A 12,203-nucleotide genomic window follows, 5' to 3' on the forward strand; every position below is an offset into this window, starting at 1 on the left:
CCAGTGACGTCATTATTTAGCGTGCGCGCAGTGACTTTATATTTTGGTACACGCTATTTTGATATGTTTAGTGTTTGTTGTCTGTTTGATAGAAAATATTTTTATTAAGGGAAGGGGAAGTGCAGCAAAACTATTCAGATGTTTCAAACTTAATTGTAATAAAACAATATGTACCTATATTAAAATATATATTCAGGTTAGCAAAATAAATATTAGTTAACATGATATATATACAAAATACTGCTAAAATAATTTTTATACGTTATATAGTTAATTGTACCAGTTATATTGGTGTTTATTTTTATTTATACAGGGAGTTGAACTTGTTACGATTTTCGTAGAAAATTGGTTATAACTTTGTAAATACCCTGTATAACATAATAAACCTTTATATTTTTGTGATATGGAAGTTAAGAAGATTTCGAATATAAAATAAAATATAGGGTGTTCCATTTAAAAAACGTAAGTTTGGTCGGCCACTATATTATCGAACGCCCTGTAACATTCTAACTAATTTTAGTAATTTTGTAATATGAAGCTCAATGTTTGCTAAAATTTTTGTTACTAACTTTTATTGCTATTTATTACTATAGCGGATCTACTGATGAGCTTTATCACACTAATCAATCGCCCTATATATTTTATGTTATTACTTCTGCTACCCTTAGGGCCGGTACTTTATGTCTCGATTAACAGCCCGTTAGTTAACGGAGGTTTAATCGGGACCTCTTTAAGGGTATCTTGCGTTGTAATAAATGCAATTACAATATTACAAGTATTATAATAATTATAAATAAGTATAATAATAATTATAATTGCCTTTATTACAACGCAAGAGACCCTAAAGAGGTCCCGATTAAACCTCCCGCGTTAACTAACGGGCTGTTAATCGAGACATAAAGTACCGGCCCTTAATCACTAATTTTTGTCTATTATCTTTTTTATACTCTTTTAGAATGTTGTTAAACTCATTAAGGCCCGGTCTTTTCACCTCCGAATAAAAGTTATTCGGAGGTTTATTTGACAGATTTACATGTAATCTGCCGGATAAACTTCCTAATAAATAGTTATTCGGAGGTGAAAAGACCGGGGGTAAAAGAACTAAATAATTTTCCACACTCCATAGTTAATTAAAAAAAAAACACTAAACAAGTAAAAAATAAGGAAACTCTTTACAAATCAATATTAAAGTGTAAAAATAACGCGATTAGACAAATTCTAACCACGCTCTGACACTCGCGATACTTACAGATACTTAATACCACAGCATACACGCGGCTCAAATTAGCGTGTACCAAAAAACCCAGTCACAGAATATATAACCACACAGAAGCGAATCTGACTGTCGTTTCCATTGATTTTGTTGGGACCGAAATATTTGACCTTGTGCACCAGTTACAGAATAGAACTTGATGTTCTAAGGAATAGACCATTCCAAATTAGGTAATATTTTTGACAAGTTGTTATTAATTAAATATGAAATATAAAATTTAACCATAGAATATAAATAAAATATAAAATAAAACATATATAAAATTTAACTATAAACAACTGTCACGTCAGTCGCAAAAGTGAGGTTGCACCAGTTACGTTGACACATGAGCATGAAAATTATGTTACCGTTTTCGGCAGGAGTTTCGCTTCTGTATGGTTATTTATTCTGTGACCCAGTCATAGTACACGCTAAATAATGACGTCACTGACTTGATGACGTTTAAGCGTGTACCTAACTTTTTTATTTGCGTTCACGTTAACGTGTACCTAGACACAGCGTATTTTCTTACGTCTCCAGTCCGTTTCTTCCGTCTCCGTTGCGTCTACGTCTACGCTACGTCAAACTATAAATCCAACTTAAACTGGTTGTTCGCGAGCAAACCCTTTGATGTTACTGCTCCCTGGACGCACACTGGTTACTGCTAGATATCCGCGAACCCATTACATTACCACAACATTACGAACTTTCGTCCGCACAGTTGTTCCCGAACAGCTCGCGAACGTTTGTATGCAAGCTGATAGAAACCGAAACCAGTGATTTGACAACACTGACAAAAAATTTGCATTCAAACTACATGACACATGACATCTGACTTATGTCAAGCCGTAAAGTGGCGCTATTCCGGAGGAATAAAGGTTGAAGCGAGATTCTAATCTAAATTTTACTTTTCGTGTGTTTTATTGTAATGATAGTGATACTGGTTTCTCGTATATTAATTTAAATCATTTAGTTTTACAAACATGGCTAATGTCAATTTAGACAAACAGTCTTTTCACCGTAGATTAAAGAAGCTCTACAATTCATGGCAAAATACCGATGGAGAAAATGGTTTCTCAAAAATGGATGCTTTAGTCACTGCAGTCGGCAAAGACGATGATATTGTGTACAGCAAATCAGGTGCATTGCAAATATGGCTGTTGGGCTACGAACTTACAGATACTATTATGGTTCTTGTAGAGAAAAAAGCTTATTTCTTAACCAGTAAAAAGAAGGTTGAATTTCTTCGGCAAGCCGAACTTAAAGAGAAGGACGAGAACCAAATCCAACTAAACTTGTTGGTCCGCGATAAAGACAGCGACGAAGCAAAATTTAAAATTCTTTGTGAAGCTATAAAGGAGAGCAAAAATGGTAAAACTTTGGGGGTTTTTGCAAAGGATAATTACTCTGGATCTTTTGTTGATAATTGGAAAGCAATGCTCAAGAAACAAGAATTTCAAACTGCTGATATGAGCTCTCAGATTGCTTACCTCATTAGCCCTAAAGAAGAATCTGAAATTACTACCATGAAAAAAGCATCTCAGGTAACTAGATTTCTTTTTTTTTATTTCATAAACAACAATAATATGCTTAAGAACATTACAACCTGATCACACAATAAGATCAATGAGCAACTTTTTCTAGTCTAAATTAAGTAGGTACTACTAAAATCTTAGTGTTGTTGAGGACCTTGATGAGCATAGGCATAACCAGGGGGGTTTTGGTGGTTATAACCCCCCCCCCCATTGGAATGTACTTTGAGCTCTAAACGCTTAACACCATAGCCCTCAGAGACCTTCCAGTAGTTGTAACCCCCCCCCTTTCAGGTAGTTGTAACACCCCCCCCCTTTCAGGTAGTTGTAACCCCCCCTTTCAGGTAGTTGTAACCCCCCCTTAGGATCATCCTGGTTACGCCTATGTTGATGAGGCCTGTTGAAGAGGTCACTGTTTGTAACTCTTGCCAAATTTTTCAATGGTACTGTAAACACGTTCACTACCAAGCAACTTGTATGAGCCACATCGATTTTTCCTATAGACTAGTGTCTCACCTGTGAGCCCGTAAGCCGGGGATTGCATTGCACATAATGGTAATTTAAATATCTCTGGTCTATGAGGACTAAAAACTTAATCCTGGAATGCTACCTGGGGTACACTTGTACCCAACCTTGTTTGTAAGTTACACCAATTTGCAGTAGTCGGTGTGGAAAATATGAAAATAAACTTATGAATAATAATATAATAAAATATTTCTGTATACAAAATAAATTCTTAAACTATATTCGCTCTCACGAGATTTTTTTTGACACATTCAGAATAGGAAACATACAACACAAAAATTTCTACCTCACACTATTAACTGCTAAAATCAACTCAAATCAACTTAATCTTTCATTAAAAAAAGAAGAATTCTTAGAAATAGTGGGAGTGTCTACTAATCTCTTAAAATTTTGTGAAGTTTAATTCTACAAAATATTTTTATTTTGTACAATAAATAATTTTCTCATTTGTTATCAATACATTATAATGGTGCAAATAAATAATAATTATTGATTGGCGTAAGGTTTATGTTATTTTTATGTCTGTTTACTATTAATAATATTAGATATCAGCAGGTGCGTTGGTTTTGTAGTAATTTCCAGTCACTTCTGACAACTGAACTTTTCAAAAAAGAAATTACTAACGTCAGTGTCAAACTGAATCTCGATAGAGCGAATTCAGTATATTGGTCATAAGTTCTTAAAACATACATATATAAATATTTTAGGTCGATTTTATTTGGGGTACCACTGTACCCTGATGTAGCAGATTGAGTTTAGAATATAAGTGTAGCAATCCAGGGTTAAATACCTCCTTGGTAGCGAACGGGTTAACAGTATCCATTTCTAGAACCCTATGGAGGTCACTGTTCCTATGTTACCACTTTGTCCGTAGCACTTTGTTTTGGAAGCTCTAGATCAGTGATACTCAACCTTCGGCCCTCTAGCGTTTTTCATGCGGCCCAAAGGCTCACTAAAAGGCCACTGTAAATGATCAAATTATTTGTCAAATTTCACTTGTTTTAAAATTTGTGTGTGTTAAAATTTTTAAGAACTCTGGGATTAAAAAGCAGGTATTATTAACTTTTAGATAATAATATTATTAAAGTTAATGAACAAATACCCATTTTAAAAATAATCAACACTTATTTACTAGATACATTGGAACGACCATTTAGTAATCACAAGAAAAATCCAAGTCCGGATTAACAAAAAAATATAAAGTGATTGTGGCCTTGAAACAACCTCCTCTATATTTAAATTTTCAAGATTTATTTGCACATTTGAAAAGAGCACAAAAACTGAGTTTGCAGGTTCGCTTTAATTTTGGGCACAGAAAATTTAATGACTTTAATTTTGACATTAAATAATAATATACTGAAATTTTTAAGAACTATAAGATTAAAAAGCAGGTTTTTAAAGCACTTTGAATAATAAATTACTAAATTTAATAAATATTCATCTTAAACATAATCCATAATTATAAACTACATTGGAATGACACTTACTTATCACAAGAAAAACCCAGGTTTGAATTAACAAAAAAATATAAAATAATTGTGACCTTGAAACAACACCCTGTACCTATATTAAAATTATCAAAATCCGTTTGCACATTTGAAAAGAGTACAAAAAACAAAGTTTAATTGACCGCTTAAATTTTTTGTGCAGACTATTTATTGACATTAATTTCGAAATTGAATCTAAATTTTTGTTGTGAGTTCTGAGTTCTTAAAAATTACGACATAATTTCAAAATTAATTGAAGTCATTAAATTGTCTGCACAAAAAATTAAGGTGAACCGTTAAACTTAGTTTTTTGTGGTATTTTCAAATGTGCAGACGGCTTTTGAAAATTTCAATATACAGGGTTTTGTTTCAAGTTCACAATCACTTTATATTTTTTGTTAATCTGGACCTGTATTTTTGTTGTGTTTAGAGGTAAGTGGATCGTTCCAATGTAGTAACTAAGTATTGATTAGTGTTAAAATGAGAATATTTTCATTAAATTCAATAATTTATTATTAAAAGTGCTTTAAAAGCCGGCTTTGTAATCTCGGTTCTTAAAAATTTCAATATATTTCATTTCAAAATTAAAGTGATTAAATTTTCTGCGGAAAACATTAAAGCGAACCTATAACAAAAATGGGCAAAATCGATAAAACACCCTGTAACTCGGTTATAAAAATCGGTGGGGCAATAAATGTAGAATATCTAGAACCGCCTCAGTGACCTCTATTCACCATTTAAGTATTTCCGTTTCTTAATGAAACACCCTGTATACTACTCTACCTATGCGGCCCACAAACTGTGGCAATAGCTAGTATGTGGCCCAGGGGAAAAAAGGTTGAGTATCGCTGCTCTAGATGATGTGCAAATTACTCTTACTAGCAAAATCCCACAGTTGGATGCCATATATCGTGGGCATACTGCAAAAACTGACCAAGTCAAATATCGTGCTTTCGAGATAATTGATGTTGAATGTTCTGTAATTTTATTTCAATTTTTTTTAAAATCATTTTAAAAGGATATGTATTTTTTCTTTCCAGGTATTAAATGGTTGAAGTTAGTGATTCTAAGTAGCTCTAAAAATCGCATTAACCTTTATGTTTTTCGAAAAAAAAATAACTTGGTCACTTTTTGATGTAGAAATTTACTCAAATTTAAATCATGGTCACAAAAAGATGATTATTTATCAATAATAAATCACAAAGAAAATACTTCTAATTTTATTTATTTACAGTGTAAGGCTGAAGTTTCAAATAAAAACATTTACTTTATTTTTTAAATTGGAAAATGATAACAAAAATGTAAACGTTTCTCTACTAGAATTAATCTGAATCTGAATAGGAGAAGTAGAGCTAATCTGAATCCAAATCGGACAATACTGATGGCTCTGGAGCAACATCCCAACATCTTCCCACTCTGATGGTATTGGCTGATACCCAAGCATGGAATTCAGAGGGAGTTGTTCCTGTCTACACAATTTTATTTATTTATTTATTTATTTATTTATTTTCAACGGGACACTGCCCAATAAGATTACAAGTTTATAAGTCCAATATACATAATACATGTGTCAATAATAATAAAACTACAATAAAATAGTAATAATAAAACAATAATACAATAAAATATAAGTATCACAAACTTAATCACATAAATCAGATTCATATATCACAATAATGAATATCCAACAACTACTCAAACAAACAAACGTTTGAGGCCAGAGATGAATTCAGACTTCGGTGCAAAGAAATCTAGATCAGGTTGAGATTTTAGAAGATCAATTTTAGAAGATCCTGCTTTTTAAGTTTAGAAATAGGAATTTCTTTGGAGTAAAATAGTAGTTGAATTTCTTTTATAAGATTTATAACTCGTTTAGTATGCCCGATTACATTGAACATAAGAAAGTCTGGATCACTATAGTTGTACTTAAAAAATATATTGCGGTTTGTCTTCTTCATATCACATACATATAATTTTTAGCCAATTAACACAATTTCAGTTTTCATCAATGGTTCTATTTTTAAGAGTACCTACATTAGCAGCTAGAGTATTTATATCAAGAAAAGCATTATACCTTAATTCCTGTACGTTATATGCATCACTTTTTTTGTTTCGGCCAGTCTAAAAATGTGTAACTAATCATGCATAGTGTATACTGGAACATTATTTTTAGCATTTTCTATGGCACTGTGCATGTAATCTACTTCCATGTAAGAATGCCCAGATTCTAAAAAATTATGCTGCGCAATATTTAAATTGCTGTTTTATATGATAAAATGAAAGATAAACTTAATATCTATTTTCCAACACGTGATCGTTCAACAAATAAACATACAACGTATAGATAAAACTAAAACATAGAATAGTGACCAAGTCATAATATCCAATTGTCGCAGTTCAATGTTGACATGAATAAAACATGAATCATATTTCATGCAAAAGTGACTAAGTCAACACGTTCATTTCTTCCAGTCTGTTGATACGCATACCTAGACATAGACATTTGTGTGTTATGTGTGTTGCGACATCAAACCTTATAATTTTGCCTTGGGAATTTTTTCAGGTATTCGGTTAGTTCTTTGGAGTGACTTGGTCACATAAACTAAAAATCGATAAAAATTGACTTGGTCAGTTTTTCCAGTATACCCACGATATGTTTTAGAATCTGTTTATAGATTGACACAGTAGATTCCTTTCCTAATAGCCAATACATTTTTTTATACAGCACAACCAGTTTCACTTTCTATTTGAGATTTGGATGGGAATTGGTGTTGACATTCGTTTTTTCCAAATTTTTTAAATTTTATTTCGGTAACATCTGGCCAAGTAAAAGACCAGCACAGTACCAAAATAAAATTCAGAAATTATGAAAAAACAGATACAAAGTGAATCTGGTCATGCTGTACTTGATGTTAAGCTGTTCTCTTTTCTTTTTAACATATGACTTCCAACATAGCCTAGCATCTAATGCATAAAATACACAAATATTTTGAAGTATCAGCATATGGCATCTGAGTATTATATACATTAACAGGATGTGTTGTTTTTCCCTTTTGCACAATTTAATATGTGCTCACTTCATTTCATTTCATTTAATTAGCCAGCATTTAGTCCACTTGTTAAGTCTGTTAACAGAGGCATGTAGTTTTCTAGCTGCTTCTTCATGATTTTCAGCTACAATCAAGACGGCAGTATTATCAGCAAAGGTAGCTGTTATGTTATGATCTAATTCAGGGATATCACTAGTGTGTAATAGGTACAGGACTGGTCATATCACACTATCTTGTGGTACACCTGCATTGATTTCTTTTAGTTCCGAGTAGGCTTCTTCTTGTTTAACCCTAAAAATTATACCTGAAATATATTATTCCAATAATTCTGTTTATTTTCTTGGTAGTATTTTGCTTAATTTATATTGTAAGTCCTTTGTGCCATACTTTACAAAGTCTTGTGCCACATTGAGGAAGACAGAGGAGCAATCTTTTTTTCTAGTGACCTCTCTATTATATCCAATATTCTATGGACTTTGTCAATATTTGAATGACTTTCTTGAAACCAAAACTGGTGTGATGGAATAAGAGCATGTATGCAAGGTTTCAGTCTTTTCAGCAATAACTTCTCGTATAGATGCGAAATTACAGGTAGTAAGAAAATCAGCCTGTACCATGATTGGTTGTATTTGGTTGTTTTCCATGTTTATGGATCATTATGACCCTTTTCATATTTATCTTGAGAATATATCTTAATCTGAATGAGGCATTTATAAGATATGTCAGCTCTAATATGGCTTTTCTATGGAGTTTTTTAGTATGTCCTCAGTAATAATAAAATCAAACCCTTTTACTTTCCTGGGATTGATGTGTACTTTAATTTCGTTGGATACTTCTTTTGGAGTGGCTAGTTTAATTTCATTGTCTCAATGTGTGACTTTTCCCATTCAAGTGGGTAATCACCACATGGCTGAAATGTTTCCTCAAGATATTCAGCAAATTTATTATCCTTCTCTAAATTGCTTTTTGTCCAGCTTCCATCTTCCATTCTTGATGGAGGATTTTCCAAGATCAGTCGTTTTAATTTCTTAGTGCCTCTCTAGAGGGAATAATAATTGTAGTATCATTTGTTAGTTCTCTTAGATACTTAATTGCTAATTGATTTATTTTTATTTTTTCTAATTTCTCTTTTAAGCTGGTGAGTAGCATTATTTAGTTTAGTTTTTATCAGATGAAGCTCCATAGCACTGCTAGATCCTTCTGAGTTTTCTTTTCTCCTCGATTAGTTTTGTAATTTCTTTAGGCTGATTAACGTTATGAGATGCAAAATGTTATAGACCAGGGCGGATCTGTGAAAAAACCTCTATCTTTGGATGTGAGAGGTGGCATTCAGATTTTTGCAGATAAAGTTAGGTGACAACTTCAATAATAATAATTGACTTTTGCTCCTTCTCAAATATGACCGGAACATTAATAAAAAAATTAAAATATTTAAAAATTTCGAAAAACATCGGTTTTTTCTGCTTTCTTTGCTTATAACTTTAAACCGATTCGTTTTGGAACAAAGTCGTAGGAAAATAAAATAAAGATAATTGAATTTTGTATGATATACGACTGGTTGGAAATATCTTTAATTATTACCCTTTCTGCAAAATAGTAATAAATACAAAATAACGGGTGGGGGGGGGGGGGGGGGGCATTATACAAAATTCCATTATCTTTATTTTATTTCTGTACAACTTTGTTCCAAAATGAATTGTTTTAAAGTTATAAGCAAAGAAAATTTTTCATCATATAAACTCTGGATGAAAGTATACTTCTTGTATATGAAGACTTCTGTATATGAAAAAACGAAAAGCTATGTAAGGACAAGAAATGAAAAATCAAAAGTATTCGACAGCAACATTGAATTAAAACAGGGTTGTGTCCTGAGTCCACTACTCTTTAACCTAGTACTAGATGACGTAATAAAAAACTGCAAACACAAATGGAGAAAATATAATGTAGGATATTGGAAGTTGAGAATGATACAAATGACAGAACTATGCTACGCAGACGACCTGGTGATCATTGGGGAGTCAGAAAAACAATTACAAGAAAATATACACATATTGTATGAAGAGCTAAAAATCAGAAACCTGAAAATAAACAAAGAAAAATCAAAAACAATGATAATTGGAAGACAAAACGGAAAACACAAAATAGAAGTAGATGGCAAGCAACTTGAACAGGTAGACAGATATAAGTATTTGGGGTAATCATAAGCCGGAATGGAAAATTAGAAGATGAGATAAATGAAAGTTAATTGGAAAGACTGGTAAGCTGTACAATAGTATTAAGAGTAACTTTTTAAAAAAGAAAGAAATACCTAAGAATATAAAAACCGAAATAGTAAAAAAGATTGTGAAACCCACTCTTACCTATGCCTGTGAATCTTGGGCATTAACAAAAAGGCAAAAGAATAGACTAATAAGCACAGAAATGAGATTTTTGAGAACAATAGAGGGAAAAACAAGGAAAGATAAAATTAGAAATCAAACCTTTAGACAAAATCTGAAAATAAACCCAGTTACAACAACAATCGAACAAGGACAACTTGGATGGCTCGGACATGTACTGAAAGAGGAGAAGAAAAAATAGTAAGACAGATATATGAAGCGAGAGATATGGGAAGAAAGAAGAGAGGACGACCAAGAAAGATGTGGACAGAAGAAGTGAGGGAAGCGGCCAACAAAAGAGGAATAAAATGGGAGGAAACAAAAGCATTGGCCATGGATAGAAGGAAATGGAAGGAAATGTGGAAGAAAACGACGGAGAACCTAACTCCGTAACAACTCACACCGAAAGGTAGACAAGTTCTGGATTAAGTTTTTTTTAAGTAAGCAAAGAAAATAGAAACAAAACGATTTTTTTTGAAATTTTTAAATATTTTAATTTTTTTTAGTAATGTTCCTGGCATATTTGAGAAAGAGTATAAGTCAGTTGTAATTACTGAAGTTGTCACCTAACTTTATCTGCAAAAATCCGAATGCCACCTCAAAACAGATCCGCCGTGGTCTATTACTAAAACGTGTTGATTGCATTAAAATTATCCCTTATTTAAGTAATTTAACACTTTGGGCACCGGGTAGCAATGGGGAAAACCTGCTCGAGTTCCCGCATTCAATTTTTAGCAAATATAAAGTTATAAATAGTTTTAATATGTAACTAGTTGATGATAAAATTTAATATGTAATGAATTTATATTTAACTACACACCACATCGACAAACTAAAACCGAATCTCATGTACCGCAAATATCTGAAGTCACAGAAAACTCTATTTAAATTGTGTCCAGTTAACTGGACGTGGGCTATAAGTAAGGAACTGGTATGTCCAGTATACTGGATGCCGGACGTCAAAGTGTTAAGTAAAAAAATATATCAGAATTCTATATTCTTTGAAAATATCTAGATTTCAAAACCGTTTTTCTCAGTTGTTGCATTTTAGGCTTAGGCCACTTTGCATCTCATAGTGTCAATTATTACCTCTCACTCTGTGGATCATTTCAGGTGAGTATGTAGTTGTTCCATGCATCTGGCTGACTGTGATAAAGTTTGTTGTGGAAACATTCTATTATATTTCACTTTTATTTAACATTCTTTATTTATTTTTTCATACATGTATTTTTTTACAGGTAACTGTAGATGTATTCACAAAGTATTTAAAAGATCAGATTATGGAGATTATTGATTCGGAAAAGAAAGTCAAGCATAGCAAATTAGCAGAAGGAGTTGAATCTGCCATAAGTGATAAAAAATATGTCTCAGGGGTTGATGTTAATCAAGTTGATATGTGCTACCCTGCCATTATACAGTCTGGAGGCACTTACAATTTAAAATTCAGTGTTATTAGTGATAAAAATTCACTACATTTTGGAGCCATCGTTTGTTCTCTAGGCGCTCGCTATAAGTCATACTGTTCCAACATCGTCCGAACCTTGTTAGTAAACCCCACAGAGGAAATCCAAAACAACTATAATTTTCTTTTAACAATTGAAGAAGAGTTAATAAAAGTGCTTCAGAATGGAGTAAAATTGTCGGAAGTTTATGACACTGGTTACAATATGGTTAAAAAGGAAAAGCCAAATTTAGCTGACCATTTGACCAAAAATTTTGGATTCGCAATGGGGATAGAATTCAAAGAAAATTCCCTGATTATTGGACCAAAAACTACAGTTGAAGCCAAAAAGGGGATGGTGTTCAATTTAAATATAGGTTTTTCTAATTTGGAAAATAAGGAAGCTTCTGACAAGGAGGGAAAAATATATGCTTTATTCATTGGAGATACTGTTTTGGTTAATGAAGGTTGGTAGTAATATATTTTATTCCAATTATTGTATTTAAGTAGTCTCTTTTTTAGCTTTGAGGTTCTTTGT

The 12,203-nt window shown here is 32.4% G+C and overlaps 1 protein-coding gene across 2 annotated transcripts in view; it reads left to right on the plus strand.

Moving 5' to 3' along the window:
• Window positions 1-2,081: 2,081 nt before the first annotated feature.
• Window positions 2,082-12,203, plus strand: part of LOC126892434 (FACT complex subunit spt16) — a 73,954-nt gene continuing 63,832 nt past the window's right edge. For both annotated transcript variants that reach the window (XM_050661961.1, XM_050661962.1), the window contains exons 1-2: window positions 2,082-2,796; window positions 11,463-12,132. In XM_050661961.1, the coding sequence (XP_050517918.1) occupies window positions 2,236-2,796; window positions 11,463-12,132 (1,231 nt within the window). In that variant the 5' untranslated portion in view covers window positions 2,082-2,235. The remainder of the gene's footprint in view (window positions 2,797-11,462; window positions 12,133-12,203) is intronic.

The sequence above is a fragment of the Diabrotica virgifera genome, chromosome 9, assembly GCF_917563875.1.
Source record: "Diabrotica virgifera virgifera chromosome 9, PGI_DIABVI_V3a".
NCBI lineage: Eukaryota > Metazoa > Arthropoda > Insecta > Coleoptera > Chrysomelidae > Diabrotica > Diabrotica virgifera.